We start from the raw sequence: 20,614 nt of genomic DNA on the forward strand, positions 1-20,614 counted from the left end.
ATACCTCTTAGAATTACAAACGAGATAGTTTGACATATGTATAATACTTCTCTTTTTCATTATATTAGCTCTTAGTAATGCAGCAAATAAGACATTGCTTTAAAGGAAGAACCATTCGTACGTCATTTAAACAGTTTCAACAACATCCTGCAGATGATACTGTCGCAGTGCTAACAGAAATGAGCGACTCATTTTGTGTCCGGCAATCAATATTCAGCAATATTGTCAGACACTGACACGACAGAGGGTTTGTATATGCAGGAGGTGACCTGGTTTACTGGCTCCTCCTCTTGACCCTACTTTTCTAATGTACTTCTCTCTGCTTTTCTCAGAGTGTAATACCTCACTTCTACGTCTCACAACAGTCAGTTGGAAATGATAGATTTAGCACTATAATTCCTTCCTCACTGAACTTGCTCAAAGTGATTGAGCTATATTAAGAAAATTTTGTACGGTAATAGCGGCTATTTCCAAGATGTCTTGGAATAAATTTGGTGTAATAGATTATTTTCCATATGCACACCATTGATTTGGGTCTTATCTTTGAAGAACTTAATTTTGGGGTAACACGGGAGAGGGAGTTGAATGAATTGTCATTTACGTTGTGTCGATGTGAGTTCCTTCGTTAATGCATTTATGCTATGTTATACCTGATAGCATGGGTGTTAGCAAGAAAGATGAAATTGGTCTGACTACGTGAGAATCTAGCTTCTTACTTCCGTTATGCCGAGCTGAGTTCATTTGTTTATACGTTTATCGTATGCTACAACTGATATTATGGTCGTTAGCAAGAAAGGTGCAAATATAACTTGCCAAACTCCATAAAAATCTAGTCTAGAACGATAAGTTTAAAAATTATTTCGACATTTTTTTAATCGTAAAGACACTTTCTGTGTACATATAGAGCTTTCGAGTTTCAAAATTACACAATGTCGTGAGTGTATTTTCAAAATTAATTTTACTTTTTACTCATATTTGTATGTGTTTTCATACAATACAAAATGTACTCATTGTACATGGGTATTATAACACTTACACATCAAACTAGTTCTTCTTACTTTGGTTAAACATCTCCATAAATAGTTGAACATGAAAACATAATAGTATAATGGTTGCCACCTTTCCAAAGCACAATGTCGGTAAACTTAGTGCAGCTTGCACATTTTCAAAACAAAATATAGGGACACTTCATACTGCTGTTCCCAAGGGGACGGAGGAGATTATTACACTGAAAACCAGTTTGGTCCGATTGAACAAAAAACTGGTGCTGGTGACCAAATCGTGTGGTTAATATAGCACCAACCAAACGTTTGTTACCAGCACGAAACCATTTGGTTACAGTTGTTTGTTTGTTTGGTTTCAAAACCCTAGTATTTGGTTACCAGTGCCAAATATGCATTTGGTACTCCTAACCAAATATATTAGGATTTGGTTGCAAATAAAAAAAATGGTTGAAATGATCCAGGTTTGGTTGGAACTAAATACTTTTGTTGTAAATACTAAACCTGCATTTAGTGAATTCAACCAAATGTCCTATACCAAACTTGATTTACCAAAATATTTGGTAGCAATTACCAAATATTCTGGTTACAGGTACTAAACTGAAGATAATACGATGGTTATCATAAAAGTCATGGAAACCTTTTTTCTAACGAAAATGAAACAAAGCTAAAAGTTCTTCAATATGCAAATGGAAAGTTAGTACATGTGGAAATCTTACGTGTAGGTTGGATGAAAATATATATACCGTAATACGAACAATTATTTTTACTTGATTTTCTCGTGCAAATTTACGGCCACTAAAATGACCAATACACATTACCAAATAGTAAAGTAATATATATATATATATATATATATATATATATATATATATATATATATGATTACCTAGAAACGGGTAAATTAGCTGCAGTAATTCCTATCTTCTTAATATGTTGATTGCATTCTCCGCAGCCCAACAGATAGTCACTTTTCTTATCTATCATAGTAACGTCACTCCTTCGGATTCTTCTACGCATACAAAACAATGTCACGTTTATGCACTAACCGTTTCGCTTGTCCAGCTGCCCCTTCCTTCTCGTGATTAGCCAGAAGTCAAGTAGATACATGTGACCTTGTAACTAAATATTTTGGTCAGGGAAACCATATACCTTCAGATTCGGTTGACATAATAAAATCAACCAAATATTCTGACCAAAAAGTACAGTCTTAATTACCAATCACGTTTGCTATAAATGACCAAATTTTGGTTAAACTAAACAAATAAAGTGACCAAATGCCATGATCAAACAAATTTGGTATTCCTGACCAAGCCATTTTTTTTCACTGCAGCTTCTCTTTTTCTGTAATAATGTAATATAAATCATTTTATAGTGAAGAGCGAATATACATCTAATTAATAACGGAAAAGTGAGATAATTTAAATCATACAGGTTCTATAAAATAACTAAAATATATCCAATTTGAATAGTATATACCCTATGTAAAGGCCCACATACTTCGTACCTAAATACATGTAAAGCAGAAAAATGGTTGCCAGTAACTATCCGAATATTTAATATATTTTTGCTGTAGGAACAGTGCCATTTGATGTTGCTATTGCTTCGGCTGCTATCACTCTCATTCCAGGGACGTACGGAGGGTTGGGGCTGGTGTCCGAAAGCGACAAAGTCCCGACTAATCTGTGAATTTAGTATAATTTTAGGGGTCATTTTACGAATTTTGCTGTACCTTGTCTTCATATTGCATTTGGATTCCCTCTCTGAAAAGTTTTCGATCCTCCGAAATAAGTTCCTGCGTACGTCCCTCTCCAGGTCTACTGATTCTTCCATTTAAGTTCATATTTCTGGTTTCTTTCTGCTGGCTTGAGAAGAAAATCCTCTGCACTAGTTACAAAATGAACCAGAAATATAAGCTTTCTTTTGCCACACACATTGCTACCTACATCCCTCTGTTTTGAGGTTTCGTCTTGTTTTCAAGGCTCTGTAAATAATGTGGAAACTAGATTCTAAAATTAATAATAATGTTACCAACTTCGTTAATAAATATGAAAATCGTGACATTTTAAAGTTCCCACGCAGCCACGTCATGACACAAGATATATATATATTTCAAAATCAGGACTGTCCTGACAACATCGGGATGGGTGGCAACCCTAACGTGAATCTAAGGCGCACGGGCTAGCCACTAGACCAGTAGGGAGAGTAGGATTAGGGTCGAGTCACAGACGCTTTATACTAGAATTAGTAATCTACTATAGATCAATTATGCTCCAAACGAGAAATATTCCAAGCATAAAGCATATAATACTTTCGTCTAAATGCATACTGGAAATTACAGTATAAATGTAGAACCAGACCTTATGTTATCAAAATTTCAGAAAACATGTTTCAACGTGCACATGAAATTGATACCTTGCTTTTCAAATACCTGAAATGATTTTTGTTTTGTTTTACGTCCTGCTGGCCTAGAGTCGAACTAGTGCTCAATCATTAGATTTGAGCCTGAGTTTTTGTGTTTGGTGTCCTTATGCAACAATGAAGCTATAAAGGATGAGAACTAAGATTAACATGGGCAACGGGCCACGACTGGGACTTGAATTTGATGCAGCTGACGGGTGCTGCTGAGAGCAAACTGCAAGATCGAACTACAGTGTGTCTGTAAAGTTGCGTAACCAAAAGTTTGATTGTGTATATCTTTTAATCTTAGAACGATAAAGACCTGAAACTTGAAACAAATGTAAGCATGTTGTATGTAAATATTTTCGAGATCATTACCAATGCTGGAATTTGTAAAGTTTTTGTGTAGTAACGAAAGAAATTACCGTAAGTGTAAAATTAAAAATGTGCAACATGAAGAAAATCAATATTCAGTTACAGAAAACTGATTTCCTGTGGGTAATTCCTATGCATCAACATTTACCCATTTGTGCGAAAATGTGAGAAGGTTGATGCAGTGTTGCAATATAAAAAGGCTTTTTAATGCAAGTCCGTAAAATGGGTGTTTTTGACAGAAACACACTGTTGTCTTAAAATTACTGCAACAGGTGTGTTTATGGTTAATTAATGATAAGCAATGATAATTTGCACATAATTGATAAAATGAATTTTTATTCAAAAATTTGCAATAAATTTGCGATATCGCAAAGTTTTGAATAAAAATTCATTTTATCAATTATGTGCAAATTCTCATTGCTTATCATTAATTAACGTAAAACCACCGGTTGCATTAATTTTAAGACGACAGTGTTGCCGGGGGCCGCGTTTCTCTCAAAAAAACACCCATTTTACGGACTTGCATCAAATAGCCCTTTTATATGGCAACAGTGCATCAACTTTCTCACATTTTCATACAAATGGATAAATGTTGATGCATACTATACATATACACAGGAAGTTACCCGCAGGAAATCAGTTTTCTGCAACTGAATATTGATTTTCTTCATTTTGCACATTTTTTTTTAAATTTTACACTTTATTTTACAATTTCTTTCGTTACTACACAAAAACGTTAAAGTTCCAGCATTGGCAATGATCTCGAAAATATCTACGGAACATGCTTACATTTCTTTCAAGTTCCAGGTTTTTATCATTCTTAAATCAAAAGATATACGGAATCAAACTTTGGGTTGCGCCACTTTACGGACACACTGTATATAGTATATTCTATTCCCCACCACACTATTTCCCTGAAAAAGAACTGGAGATCAGTGACTCCGGCTAAATGACATTAGAATACATACCAATGAAACTGGAAAGTTTTGAAGTACTATAAATAATAAATATAATTTAACTTTGCTTTTCTTAGGGACAAACGAATTTTAAGAAACTTCATGATTGTAAAAATGGGACAGTTAAGAATAAGATTGAGTTAATGTTGCTTAGATATACAAGTATCGCAATATTTTTTTTTATATATATCTTTTCTTCCAGTTCGCTAGTAAGGGGACATTATGTGACGAGAATTGCTTTGTTGAGAACTCTTGAATGGAAAACTCGTGTCAACCGTTGATGGTACTTTTCAAACAACGGACTATGATGAATGTTTAGTTGCCTTGTAATGTAGGAAGCAAATGTCGTGAAAGCTGAAATATCATCCTCGCTGTGGAATTTAGTCTAAGCAATAAGAAAGTGAGAACATTGTTGAAGACAAGATATATAGCTCAACTTTATTCACTCTTGGATTCAATGTTCAGCTATCTTCTAGATCATAATACACTCATTCTACTTAATCATTTTACTTTCTCTGACTTTTACAGGCGTAAATAAACTTTGTTTCGTAAACGGAGGCTCAGTTTAAAAGGAATAATCAATCATACATGGTGAAACAAATAAGAGCAACTAGTTATGATAAAAGCTTTACAATACGAGTATACTAAAAAACATTGTAATTGTTTAATAAATAACAAGTTTTTAAGAAGAAATTCCAGTTGAAATCAGGAGGAGGAGGAAACATTTACTTGGTGTTGAAGAAGAGGAAAAAGTGGAACTATCAGGATTCAGAAGACATTGTCACTCCAGAGGAAGAGCAAGTGACAAAACTACAAGGAAGTAGAGCTTAAAATGTAAGAGGTGGTTGTAAAGAGAGCATCTCAAAGGCAGTTCTGTAACTTGCCTGGAATCAGTGTAGTGATCATGAAAATAGTTTTTTTTCTTATAGTACATTTTGTAAATCAAAATTATAACCTGTAAATAAAATTTTTGTCAACTAAACGAAGGAATAAAATCCTGCACCACCTAAGAATAATTCTTTATGTTGAATAATTTTAATAAACAAGTAATACCTGTCACCCACGCGTCTAATGGTGCAATATAAACGAAGGCCCCTAAGCTTAAGGCCACAATGAAATTAGATATAAAAATTAAAGATTAAAAATTAAATTAAAAATTAAAAACTAAATTAGAGATTAAAGTTTGTTCTTCATTAATTATATCTGCCTCAGTTGAAGATAACAGAACTAGAATATAGAGAAATGGTTACAGCATCTTGCCATTAGAACTTAGGATAGATGTAAAAAGAAAACCTTTCCTCTATAATCCATTTTATTTTTTCTCTTTGCAGATCAAATCTGACAATCCTATTTTGTTCTATTTAATAAAATATGAACGTCATCTCGTTCGCAATTTTCTTCTTTCGAACATACGTCCTTTATTCTTTTTCCAATAAGTATGATTTAATATGCTATCTGTTGTGTTCTTTATATTTCTATATCCACTATTATACATATTTAATGTTCTAACTTTCGTGCTCTACAACATCTTTAATGTTCTAGATCGTTAATAAGGAAAGAGTTGACTGATTTTGTTTTTCCATGGAATATTACTGAGATTTCGAATGGCTCGGGACGGGGACAAATAGAAGCGATGCTGACGTACTCATTAAATCTTAATCAATCAAATATTCCCGCTCGCTGTCGCTGTCTCGCTTTAAACTGAATCTACGTTCTCCATATGTCTGTGCAAAATTTCTTCTTTTTTGGCAACATTAAGAATCTAGTTTGGATGGAGTTAATACAAAATACAGGGTGTTTCAAAACAACACCGACAACGTTTGGGAGGTAATTCCTGACACCAAGATAAGACAAAAAGTATAGACTAACCAGGGTGCACAAATGCTTCTTTTCGGAATTATAGCCTGCCAAAAACATGAAAAAATTAACTTTAAAGATTCATTGCTCCAATACTATGGAACATACCGTAGTCGGATTAAGACTTCACTTAGGAATTAATATGTACTCTATCCAAATATCCATGTTTCAGAATACTGCTGTACCTCCGCAGCAATTTTTATAGAGATAGTGAGTACTTCAAATTATATGCCCTACCCAAGCTCTCTCTATAAAAATTGTTGCTTGAGTAACTTAGGATTCTAAAACATGGATTTTTGAATAGGGCACATATTAGTTCCTGCGTGAGATCTTGATCCGTATACGGTAAGTCTCATAGTTTTGGAGCTCTGGACAATTAAAGTTCAATTTTTCATGTTTTCGGTAGTCTATAACTCCGAAAGGAATCATTTGTGCATCCTGATTTGTCTATACTTTTTGTCTTATCTTGGTGTCAGGAATCATCTCCCAAACGTTGTCGGTGTTGTTTTAAAACACTTTGTATACGTATTGTTTTTAATTACAAAAAAGGTAACAATATGGGATCTTAACATCTATATGGACACATGTTTTCTTTATAGTGTGAAGGGAAACATACGGTCATTTTGACGTCTTATGTATTCTAAAAGTTTTTTTTTTAACTTTTTTGCTTATTTTACTCCAATATTGTAAGACCAAAATATTTAATAGCAGTATTATGCGGTACATAACTGCTGATGTTAACGAAAAGAAGAAACACTAATTTTGAAAGCATTTTAAGTGAATGACTGTTATTATAGTTTAGTTTCCATAGAACTGATTTTCTCTTTGGCAGTTTCTGGCAATCTTTAACTGAATGCTTTATTCTTCCCCCCACTCATCGTGCTCTTGTGCTGTATGGTTGCAAAACATGACCACTTATTCTAAAGGAAGCATGCAGATTGAAAGTATTTTAGAATAAAATCTTTAAACGAAAATTCGGGCATAAGAGGAACGGGAGTGGGGGATGGCGGAAACTTCATAACGACAAACTGCGTAATTTTTTCTGTTTACCAAACTTCATCATGTCTAGGAAGCTCAGGTGGGCAGGTATGTAGCCAGAATGGAAGAACGTAGGAACAGTTTCAAAGTTTTAACTTTAAATCCAATCGGAAAACAACCATTTGGAAGACCTAGGGATACATGGGAGGACAATATTAAGGTGGATCCCGCAGAAATAGGAATACAAAGTGAAAACTGGATCCAGTTCTCTAAGGAGTAAGGGTAGAATACAATGGAGAGTTTTTGTGAACGTGCATTAAACCTCCGAGTTCCATAAGCCATAAGGTTAGTTCATTAGCTCATCGTCGCCCTACTTTTGTTTTTGTTAAACACAATTGTTAGTATTATTATTATACATTTTCAAAACACTTGCATCAATTGAAAAATTAAAATATATTGAAACGTAATAACACAGCGATAGACTGTGTACTGGGATAATCAAAAGCTCTTGTATTTACCCGGTTTATTGTCCAACTTCAGGCACATTCCTCAGCACAAGCTGCGTACACTCTTCTCTGACACTGGGCACAAATTGCGAGGTTGCACTTGATACATTTTTTCTGAGTTTTCATCTATCTTCCTGGTGCGCATTTCTCACACGTTTTCCTTCCCTGAAGCCGATCATCGTTCACATCTTCAGGTGGTGGAGTATCATTGTTTCCCAGTATCCTGCTGCTCTTCAGCTTCAGGTCCCGTGAAAGGTTACTGACTTCAGTGTTTCTCCTTCGTAGATGGGCAGTAATCAATTGCGTGCCAATGCTCTTGATAAAATCAAAGCGTGTACCTCATGTACGATATGAATGAATTCACACTTCCTATATTTATGAGCCTATAGAAAATTACTAGGGGCCACCGTCTAGTTCCTAGAAGAAGAAACAGCACATTTCATATCTAGGTCTGTGCCGGGTATGATGCTATTACAGAAGCGAATAATTTATGGTTTTCTCTTCTCCATGTTGGACTCAATTGTGTTATGCATTAGAAGACATACAAATCTATTCTTTTTTGAAACGAAGTAAATAAGTGTTACACCATTTCTGAAGTCATAGAGTGTACATAAAACCAGTCGACCATTGTTTGGAAGAACCTTATTTGGAAAAATCGTTTATACTTTCTCAAGGTGCCAATGTAAGTGATCTTACTCTTACCAAGTTCTTGTATGTTCTCCACTAATGTGAATTATCTGCAGTAACATTTCTGTTGCTTCCCTCGTTAAATTTGCAGAGTCGAAGGAGTTGCCACACTAATTTCCTTTTGCTTTTCAGTCAACCCTACTCCACCACTCCATTTTTCTGTATATATGTATACGTTATATGAATACGAGGATTTGTCATCGGCTAAGCACATAACCTTTGTATCATTTCTTATTTCCTTTGGTATATAGTCTATAAAGCCACATGATCCTCGAAAGGAAGCTACACTCTTAAAAATTTCTTTGCTCAGAAATGAGAAAAATGCATGTTCAAAACAAAGTAAATAAGTTTTACTCATATTTGAGGGGAAATACCTCATTATTTTCAAACGAGTTTTCATTTGTAAGCTCAAGGCAAATTTTCAGGATCCCATTTATGAGATTTTCTCATTTCCCATCCCTATGATTTGCAATATCATAGATAATTAAAAAGTAACGGTAACAATCTTACTGAAATAATATCACTATGTTTTACCAGGGAGTAATATTGCTAGGGCTTAATATACAGGCTTAATACAGGAAATGAGATAAAGGATTTCAGTTGTAGCAGAATGCGAATGGATATGAGTGCGCAGTATGGTGATGTGGCTGAGGCGGTGTATCGATACATATCATGTGACAATGGCGAGGAGCAACATATATATATATATATATATATATATATATATATATATATATATATATATATATATATATATATATCAGCTTTCAAACGTAAGTTTGGGTGAATTGTAAACATAGTACCATAGACTAAAAGATACTATAATACATTCGTTAGGGTGCACAACGCTGATCCCTCTAATATAGATTATATGGGTTATAGTAGTTAAGTTAGCTCCTTTATGTATCAAAGCTCAGTACTCAATTCGCATAATAACGAATGCAGCAATAACAAGTTAAGGCATGTTAGAGCTCCGTAGAGCATGTTGTTTTCTATATTACAATAGAATGGGGAGGCATGTCAATGCTTTACACCATTTGCCATTCGCTATAAAGTGCAAAAAAAAGCTTTGATATGGAAACAAAGGACATTTAAATCATCTATGTGGTTAGAAAGGTACTTTGTACAGATCACCTAGCATAGATTATCGCCTCCTTTCTTCATCATCAATAATCGTTTTAATGACACACGTTTGTAGATTATTTGTGGCATAGTACTCTACGCATTTGCTCTTAATTTAACGAAGGGGCCGTGGTAGCTCAGTGGTAGAGCGTTTACCTCTGGTCGTGGCAAGTGGGCTTTGTGGAGGATAAGTACAGTGTGCGTGGGTTTTCTCGGGATCCCACTTTCTTCATTTCACTATCTCTTTCATTCACATCATCAACGTCTCCTTTAGCCTACCAGACACATCTGTGAAATGTAAAACGCAAACATTCCATTTATTATTTTAAACATTTAACGTCCTACATTTATGCCCCAAGGTTAAGGAAGACAGTGATAGAGATGAATAATAATGGTGTAATGAAAATGAGGACGTACTTTCTTGGCAGTTTTTGCATGAGTTTGTGTCCTTGTTTCCAATCTGAATTGTGTCCTTAACAGTGGAGTTTCAGCATATTTATGAGGGGCAGAAACTGTCACATGCCTCTACCGTAATGAAAAAGGTGGAAGGTGGGGGGTGAGCCCTGGGTCTCGAACCTTCCCCGAAATCGCTACTTTTATGTAAATTTTATCTAACTTTAGGGGCAATTTTACGTATTTTAGGTAACACAATTTTTCCTCGTATTGAACTTGGACCCCCTCCAAAATAAATTCCTGCGTACGTTCACTCTTAAAAATTTCCTTGCTCAGAAATGAGAAAAATGCATGTTCAAAACAAAATAAGTAATGTTTACTCATATTTGAGGAAAAATGTCTCATTATTTCCAAATGTGTTTTCATTTATGAGCTCAAGGCAAATTTTCAGGTTCCCATTTATGAGACTTTCTCACTTCTTAAAAATGAGAATGGAATAGTGCGTGATTTTCAATATCATAGATGATTTAAAAATAACGATAACAATCTTACCGAAATAATATTACACGTTTTACTATGCAGTAATATTGCTAAGGCTTAATTACTATACAGGAAACGAGATAAAGGATTTCAGCTGTAGCAGAGTGCGAATGGATATGAGTACGCAGTAGGTGAAGCAGCTGAGATGGCGTATGAATACACGTCATATGACAGCAGCGAGGAGCAGCATACATATCAACTTTCGAACGTAAGTTTGGGTGAATTGTAAACATACTACCATAGACTAAAAGTTACTGTAGTACATTCGTTAGGGTGTAGAACGCTGACCCCCCTCATACAGGTTATATAGGCTATAGCAGTCAGGTTGGCTCCTTTATGTATCAAAGCTCAGTACTCAATTCACATAATAACGAGTGCAGCAATAACAAGTGAAGGCGGGTTACAGCCCCGTAGGGCACGTTGTTTTCTATATTACAATAGAGCGGGGAGGCATGTCAATGTTTTACACCCTTCGCCATTCGTTATATTGTGCAAAATAACTTATGTACGGGAACAAAGAATACAGTGTAGTTTGAAACAGCGTTACAAAAGTGTGACTTATTATTATGGAATTGTAAAACAAAGGGACTTTGTACTGATCACCTAGCATAGATTGGCGCCTCCGTTTTTTCACTAAAAGTAATCGTTTTAATGACACGCGTTTGCAGGTTATTTGTGGCATAGTACTGTACGCATTTGCTCTTGATTTAACGTAGAGGCTGCGGTAGCTCAGTGGTAGAGCGCTCACCTCTGCTGCGATGAGGCCCTTGGTTTGATCCCAGGATTCCCAGCTCGCGGCAAGTGGGCTTGCTGGTGGATAAACACAGTCTGCATGGGTTTTCTCGGGGTTCTCCCATTTCTTCCCACTTTCTTCATTCCACTACTTTTTTCATTCTCATCATCATCGTCTCCTTTAGCCTATCCAACACAACTGTGGGAAGTAAAACTCAAAGATTTCATTTATTTTTTAACCCAACGTCTCAGAATTGTGCTCCAAAGCTAAGAGAGACAGTAATAGAGATGGATAATAATGGTGTAATGAAAATGTGGACTATGTTTCTTGGCAGTTTTTGCATGGGTTTGTGACCTTGTTTCCAATCTGAATTGAATCCTTAGCAGTGGAGTTTCAGCAAATTTATGAGGGGCTGAAACTGTCGCATGCCCCTGCCGTAATGAAGAAGATGAAAGGTAGGGGGTGAGTCCTGGAGCTCCGGACCTTCCCCGAAATTTCTACTTTTATGTAAATTTTATCTAATTTTAGGGGCAATTTTACATATTTTAATACAGTTTGTCCTAGTATTGAACTTGGGGCCCCTCCGAAATAAATTCCTGCGTGCGTTTCTTGTAGGAGGAAACTGAAGAATCCTGGAAAAGCCCACGAACACGGTGTTTCTCAGGTAGGCAACTTTTTTTATGGTAGAGAAGTAGGCATATTGGACTGCGACGACTCAGTGGTAGAACTAGCCTCCGATGCTTGGGTCCCTAGTTTGATTCCACCTCCGTCAAGTGGACAGTGTGAGTAAACATTTTATGTATGTTTTCTCGGGATTCCCTAACTTTCTTCATTACAGCATTTTCGCTCATTATCATCATAACGTCTCCCTGAGCTTCATAGCATAACTGTGAGACGTTACACTCCAGCAGAAATTGTTGCAGTTATTCTGAAGTAGACGGATAATTCTTGAACCTAAATTATCAAGAAGTTGGTATAATGTTGGATCAAACGGGACAATCTTGAGTAAACCACGTCGATGTAAAAGAAAAGTCTTGAGAAAGTGGACAGTGATGAAAAGGAAAATGTTCAACTGTCTGATGCAGTAGGAATAAGTAACGCACCTAAAATACAAGTCATCGTGGTATTCGTGGAATTTTCTTGAGTTGAAATGAAGATTTAATGTGTTAAGTTTTAAACAATACCTATAATTGTAGGTGTTTATATAATATAAATTCTGGGTGTACTAATAGTTATTTTTTTTGCAGGTTTATATTTTGTTTATATCCTTTTCCGTCTTCTCGTATTTGAGAACCCTGTTTCTGTGCACCATTTCTCGCTTTTGAGGAAGATATTTCTCAAATCTTTTTGAAAAATGTGTTTCTCAAAATTGGGGTTATACGTCTCATTTCCTCAAATGTTACTTTCTCAATTTTAAGAAAAAATACATTTTTTTCTCAAATTTGAGAAAGCATTTGCACCCTCAGAAATGAGACATAATTCCTCGCATTTGAGTCATTATTTCTCAAAATGATTTGAGAAAATCAAAATCTCACTTTTAAGAATGTATTACTCGGTGCACAGATAAGAAACGGATGTTCTCAAATACGAGGAATTTTTTCTCGAATTTAAGAAACCATTTTTAACAGTGTTCCTTGTAGGAGGAAACTGGAGAATCCTGGAAAATCCCACGAACACGATGTTTTCTCATATTGGCAACTTGTTTTATGGCAACTTGCCTCCGTTGCTAGTGTCCCTATCTTGATTCCAGCTTCGCCAAGTGGGTTCCACTTTCTTCATTACACCATTTTCGCCCATTGTCATCACGTATCCCTGAGCTTCGTAGCATAATCATGGGAGGTTATAGCAGAAATTGTTGCCGCTAGGCTGAAGTAGACGAATAATTCTTAAATCTAAATTATCAAGATGTTGGGGTATAATGTTGGAGGAAACGGGAGAATCTTGATAAACCCACGTCGATGAAAAAGAAAAGCGGACAGTGATAAAAAGAAAAATGTTCAACTGTCTGATGCAATAGGAATAAGTAACACTTAAAATAAAAGTCGTTCTTGTTCGTGGAATTTTCTTGTGCTGAAATGAAGATTTAAATGTGTTATAATTTAAACAACATAACTATAGATGTTTATTTAACATAAATTCTGTATGTAATGATCTGATTCTTTTCCATGTTTATATTTTTTATGCTCTTTCCTTTCTCCTTCTCGTATTTGAGAACCTCGTTTCTGTGCACTATTTCTCGCTTTTGTAAAAGACATTTCTCAAATGTTTTTGTGAAACGTGTTTCTCAAAATTGGGGTTATATGTCTCATTTCCTCAAATGTTACTTTCTCAATTTTAAGAAAAATATACTTTTTCTCAAATTTGAGAAAGCATTTGTACCCTCAGAAATGAGACACAATTCCTGGCATTTGAGTCATTATTTCTCAAAATGATTTGAGAAAATCGAAATCTCACTTTTAAGAATGTATTACTCAGTGCACAGGTAAGAAACGGATGTTCTCAAATACGAGGAAATTTTTCTCGAATTAAAAAAAAAACGTTTTAACAGTGTAGTATCCTGTTAATGGTCACATTGGCTGCAGGACAATACACATCCTGACTGTTACAAATGACCTTTTTCGTAGGTTCATCAATCTTTTTGATTCAAATTTTCTATATACAAACAGAACGATACCAAGTAGGACAGGAGATATAAACGGTCGCGGTCTAATCGTTGATATGATAGGAAGAACAATAGCTGTCAAGTTCTTGTCACTTTCTCATTACCCCTCTTTTTTCCTGCAAGAGAATCGATGAGAGCTCCGAGAGCCTGAGAAACAATCTCCACACCTTCACTGCAGAAAACTGTCACTAGCTGGGAAATCTGTGGTATCATACGGCATTAACTACTTGTCCTCCAATAATACTGCACCGCGGGCTGAACGATTCTTTCTCGCTCTGCTTTTTTTTATCACTCTATCTTGAATTACAGCAATTAGCGTTAAAGACTCCTCGCTGTCCCCCACCGTCGAGAACTTTTAGTATGTTGTTAAGGGCACTCCATTCTCCCACAACTGTGCCAAATTTCAAAAGTACGCAATTTATTGTTTTCTACGCACCAACGGTTGGGCTTCCTTCACTGAAATATCTTAGATTGCACATTAATATAAAATTGTTGCAGAAATACGGTAAGTACCAGTTTAATTCATAAACCTGTAATATCTTCCAACTGCAATAAAATACTAAAAAAAGGACAAATTTTCAACTTAATTTACAATTCTACTGAAAGATGTGTTTCTTATCTTGCTAGTACAGATAAACTAATAAAGTGTTTTAAAATAAAGTGTTTTAAAATATGTATTGCTATCATGAAAGCTATAGTTGATTCTTTAGATATATTTATATACATTCTATACATCCGAGTATGGGATTGATGGTAAAAAATCAAAATTCACTCCTGTGAGACGAAGTGCGTGTGTATGATGGGGCAAGAACTTCCTTTGTTTTATCAGCTGATCTGAAATGAACTATGATTTTAGACTCACTTTGAATTGAGTATGTATTTGAGCTGTAAAATCGCTGAAATTGTTGCATTCGTTAGTGAATTAGATTCCTTAGAAAGTCGGTTATTACAAATGTAAGCTGCTAAGGACGGCAATAGAGCGCAGTCAAATGCTAGGGACTCACACCTATATGTACGTAGCTACTGACACAAGCCAATGAAGTCGACGATAACTTCGGATTCCGGTTCTGTATGGTGCCAGGGGCTGACCTCTGGATAATATATAACAATTCTCTACCATTGTAACTAAATCAAGTTTAATTGTAAAAATGTAATTTGCTTACCTTAATGCGTGCGCTTTCAGCTGTTTACTTTGCTTCAGTTCCTCTAGTTCAATTCCGTTAAATGAATTGAAAACGTTTTGTACGTCAGGATGAGTCTCGAATAATCTGAAAATGGAATAAGATATACAATTATATTTTCGAAAGAATAATATACAACAATGTAATTGTAATATATTTAATACATTGACTTCTAATCTAAAACACAAAATGCTGATTCTTGAGGCGCACATTTTTCTGCTACTTTGTTTTGATAGTGCAATTAGTGTTTCTGACAGGACAAGAAGTGTATTTTCAGATTCGAGATGAGACGAGTATTTTTTCAGTCCTCGTAGGAAACGTGAGGACTCATTGTGATTATCAATGCAACATGGCTTTATTTACAACCGGAAATCATTGAAGTCAACAGGGATGCTCTATTGTTCATAAACGGAATCTTACTATAACTGAATCATCTTGCACTATACTGCTGTCAACAATCATGTCATATAATGGGAACTAGCACTTACTACTCTCACCGTCTTTAAAATAATTTCCAGAATGATATTAATGTAAAAGCTGCCTCTGTTTTTAGTAGTAGACAAGGGCGCCCACCCATGAAGGGGGCAAGGTGGGGCCCTTTCTCCCCCAGAGGAAATTGTACTTCAGAATATCGAAAATCCAATAGAATTTTTACATTAGTTACAGCAAAATTTGAAACTATTTAAGAAACGTCGCTTATACTTGTCCCCCATGGAAACCCAACATGGGCGCCCTTGGTAGTAGACCCTACATTATTGTATCGCTAGGCTATAAAGGTTAGATATCTTTTATATGCTGGTCACGGATGGGAACTTTCTTCTATTGTAGTTTAGATTAGGCCACTCACCTACTCTAATTGGTTACTTCGTGCTGAACCAACTGGGATTGGTTTGTGGACATGAAAAATATATTTCCTTCCTTTCTGCAACTATTAAAGATTGGAAAGATGTTCATAAAGCCATTTTGCTCCTTTGGATCTTCCCTCTTATCTGATACAATGCGAATATTTTCTCCCAAATTATTCTGTATAGAAATATTCATATAATGGAGCAATTCTTCATACTAATCAACATAACAAAGTACAATGCGCTCGTTCAAACAAATTTGGCGAGTTGAATCATTACATCATAGTTGTAGTAAAATGAACCTTAATACGTATTGATATCTCGAATCTATCTAACAACGATTTAACTCCTATTTTTTAATTACAGTTGACATACATAATTCATGGTCATCATTTCATTCATGGGAGGTTAACAACTTTAGCGCAATGCACGAAATACAAAAATATTAAGCGTATATTAATACAAAAACATTTCAACGTGTGTATCTTGTCGTATTTTTACTTGTACATGGATGAAATGAGAATATAACACAGATTAAATAATATGTATAAGACCATATCAACTTCCGATGAGTGACATATCCGGAAAGATTTTATATTTTCAAAAACGCGCGAAGTTTAAGGCTTTCATTCAGTCGTTCTTTTGAACTAATTTAATATTTCGTGAATTGATTACACTTTATTTTACACATATATGCTATTTAAATTTCCAAGTGATATCGTAAATGGGATGAATACTTTGGAGTTGATTCAATATAATACGTGTCATAGCAGGAAATGCGTATTCTGAAGATATGGGTTTGAGAATATGTCTTCAGAAAAACACGATATATTAGAGGAAAACTTGAAAATGGTTTAAAATATCGTTCTGTTTAGACTAGAAACTTGAATTTCGATGGTTGAGTTGTTCTGATTCAAATATTTCTCTTTTCCTTAGGAGGAAAGGAGAAAATATCATCGTATGTGACAGGTTATTAACTATAACAATATTATCCTCTTCAACACATTTCTTTCCTTTTTATTCAATACGTAATGGAAAGACAGAAAGGTACATTATACATAGTAGAATAAATCTTTTGAACTCTCTTAGGATTTATCCTACTGTCAAAATGTGAACGTGAATGTGTCAAATCGCTTGATATTTCCTGGTATTTCTTGTTTAGAGCCTCTTGTCTTTTCAAAACGTTTTGTTGAAATATCATATGATGTGTGAGCAATGAAGTTAGAAAACATCAAAAGAGCGTTTAGACATGTCTGTAATTGGTATGTGGTTTTGCCTTTAAGTTTTCAAAGCTGTGGATTCGTTTTACCAAAATACGTTATAGATCTACCCTAGAATTGGCTACAGTCACTTGACCACATCCACATTAATTTGAAGAATCCATTATCTTTAATTTGTTTACTGAATGTTGAATAAATTTTAAAACAATTTTCATAAAATGCGATTTCCTTCAAATGAATTACAACATTTTTACACGAGTAGCTAGATACATTGCAAATATTATCCATTCGTCTTTATGCTCGGAGTAGCACACTTTCTGGTTTGCGAACGAGCGTTAAAAGATATTGATATCTAAGGAAAACAAAGGTAAAAGGAAAGCCTATACATTTCATTGCAAGAAATCGTAGGGAGGAAGCTGTGAGTAGACTCCTGAATATGCGTGTTTCAGTTTGGATTACGTTCAACAGACATTCTGCAGTCGCAGCGGCGGATCCACGACGGACTTCTGGGGGGTGCGGAGGGTTGTAAAACTGCAACTTACAGCTACTTTTAAGAATTCCAAACTCTGGGATGGGGTTTATTTATACTATATAAAATAAGAAAGTGTCATCTTCTGGGAGGCAATCGCCCCCTCCCCCTGGATTCGCCTCTGCGTCAATGCTGCCAAGTGTATTCAGAATCTATCTTTGAGCGGGAAATTTTGTATTGTCTGAAAGCTGAAGTATGTATTATAATGTATTTACATCTGATACATTTGTCATTATTTTATATTTACTTCGTGATAACAATTTCATGGTGTATTTAGTAGAGTATATCGTGTACCTGTTTTTAAAAGTATTTGCATTATGTATCAGAAAGATATATAGTGATATAAATATTTATAAGTCTCAGAAGTAAAAACATCTTTATCTGTCTCTGGGCGACATTTCGTAATGGTTTGCACCAGCCCAACAAACATTTGGAGTTTTAATTTTACGGTAGTTGGCATAACAGTTATAATTACTCATTACTATTGATGGTTTTACTTGGGGGAAATTGCTCCTTCATCCCCAGAGTTGGGTTACCAGTTTTTTGCAGTACTACTTTAACCTCCTCCTCCTCCCGTAGAGTTGCAACTCGCAAATTTTGTAAAGACTACGAAATATCGCCCTCTGTCTTTCGTTTAGTTTTGGGAAACCTCAAAGTAAGTAGGAAAATTTTAAAGACATAAATCGCAATAGAAAATTCGATCATTATTATGAAGAAGTAAAGAGTGTAGTTCCATGTGCCTGTTATGCTTTAATTTTAACACTTGCGTAGTTGTTTGGTCCAATTGGAATTTAGCCTCTCTTTCAGCACCGAATCTATATTAAACTTGGATCTACAGCTTTGCGTGGAACCCAAACAACATGGTCTCTCACCGGGAATAAAAGCCGGAACTTCCATATCATTGGCTCGTATGCTAATCTGTAACCACAAGAGAACTCAAATATTTGAGTAGGTTTTACATTATTTCTGTTGCTTCCATGGAAGTTTACGGGAAAATGGGAGATAAATTTGTTTTTAGAACCTTTAAAATCAGTGATGATATTTTGGACTCCAAGAAGGTCCCTTGAGTTTGAGATTTATTTACATTTTAATCAACAGAATAATAATATACGAATGAATAATGGGAACATCTACTTATGTCCCAGACACTCGCCCCTCAATCAAAGTCTGAAATGGCACTGCTGTTAAAAACACCTTGAAACTAAACCACAATGGTTCGCCAGAGCCGGTCTATACTTGTTTCAAGTCAGTAAGTGTATCTGTTTGAAATTTTAGGGGGCCTTTGAGCTACTACTTGAAGGCGACGACAAAACACGAATCTTTTCTAAATTTAAACCTATTACTTTCAGAAATGTTATAGGTTTTGCATACGAATTAGATTTTGTTTTGAAAGGCAATCTTAAGGACGCTACTGTGCTGGGAAGGACATTTAAATATATTAAAAACGGGATATTGCAATGCATACTAAACATGTGTCATGATGTTATTGAGAGGGAAATAGAATATGCTGATTACGTTGCTATAATAGTGAACAAAACTATTGAATATTTGTCTTTTACAAATGGTAATAGTGTTCTAATATGTGGAGTAGGATTGTCAAACGATTTTAGAGTTTTACAAATCCAAACATTCATGTCCATGGTCATCGACAGGATGGAACAATCGCTTTCACCATGGGTTTCGCCCTCCGTTTGGGAAAGTCTAAAGAGCTACTGATTTTAAGGCAGTATAATAATCGGGAAAAATTTTATATTATAAACAAGGTGACACTTTATATAATTTACATTACGATAAGGTCAAATCAGGAACCTCATTTCAGAGTTTGTCAGGAGAGAGAGCAAGATTTTCCATTGACGAAGGAGATATCTCTTTTTAACATTACGATAAGGTCAAATCATGAATCTCATTTCAGAGTTTATCAGGAGAGAGAGCAAGATGTTCCATTGATGAAGGAGATATCTCTTTTTAACATTACGATAAGGTCAAATCATGAACCTCATTTCAGAGTTTGTCAGGAGAGAGAGCAAGATGTTCCATTGATGAAGGAGATATCTCTTTTTAACATTACGATAAGGTCAAATCATGAACCTCATTTCAGAGTTTGTCCGGAGAGAGAGCAAGATGTTCCATTGATGAAGGAGATATCTCTTTTTAACATTACGATAAGGTCAAATCATGAACCTCATTTCAGAGTTTGTAAGGAGAGAGAGCAAGATGTTCCATTGATGAAGGAGATATCTCTTTTTAACATTACGATAAGGTCAAATCAGGAACCTCATTTCAGAGTTTGTCAGGAGAGAGAGCAAGATATTCCATTGATGAAGGAGATATCTCTTTTTAACATTACGATAAGGTCAAATCATGAACCTCATTTCAGAGTTTGTCAGGAGAGAGAGCAAGATGTTCCATTGATGAAGGAGATATCTCTTTTTAACATTACGATAAGGTCAAATCATGAACCTCATTTCAGAGTTTGTCAGGAGAGAGAGCAAGATGTTCCATTGATGAAGGAAATATCTCTTTTTAACATTACGATAAGGTCAAATCATGAACCTCATTTCAGAGTTTGTCAGGAGAGAGAGCAAGATGTTCCATTGATGAAGGAGATATCTCTTTTTAACATTACGAT

The 20,614-nt window shown here is 35.3% G+C and overlaps 1 protein-coding gene across 1 annotated transcript in view; it reads right to left on the reverse strand.

Annotated features, from left to right (window-relative positions):
- LOC145688930 (uncharacterized) overlaps positions 1–20,614 on the reverse strand; it is a 366,369-nt gene that overhangs the window by 291,998 nt on the left and 53,757 nt on the right. The window contains exon 2 of the mRNA XM_081763096.1: positions 15,374–15,478. Within this exon, the coding sequence (XP_081619222.1) occupies positions 15,374–15,478 (105 nt within the window). The remainder of the gene's footprint in view (positions 1–15,373; positions 15,479–20,614) is intronic.

This window comes from Thermobia domestica, chromosome 7 (genome assembly GCF_964235325.1).
Source record: "Thermobia domestica chromosome 7, izTheDome1.hap1.1, whole genome shotgun sequence".
NCBI lineage: Eukaryota > Metazoa > Arthropoda > Insecta > Zygentoma > Lepismatidae > Thermobia > Thermobia domestica.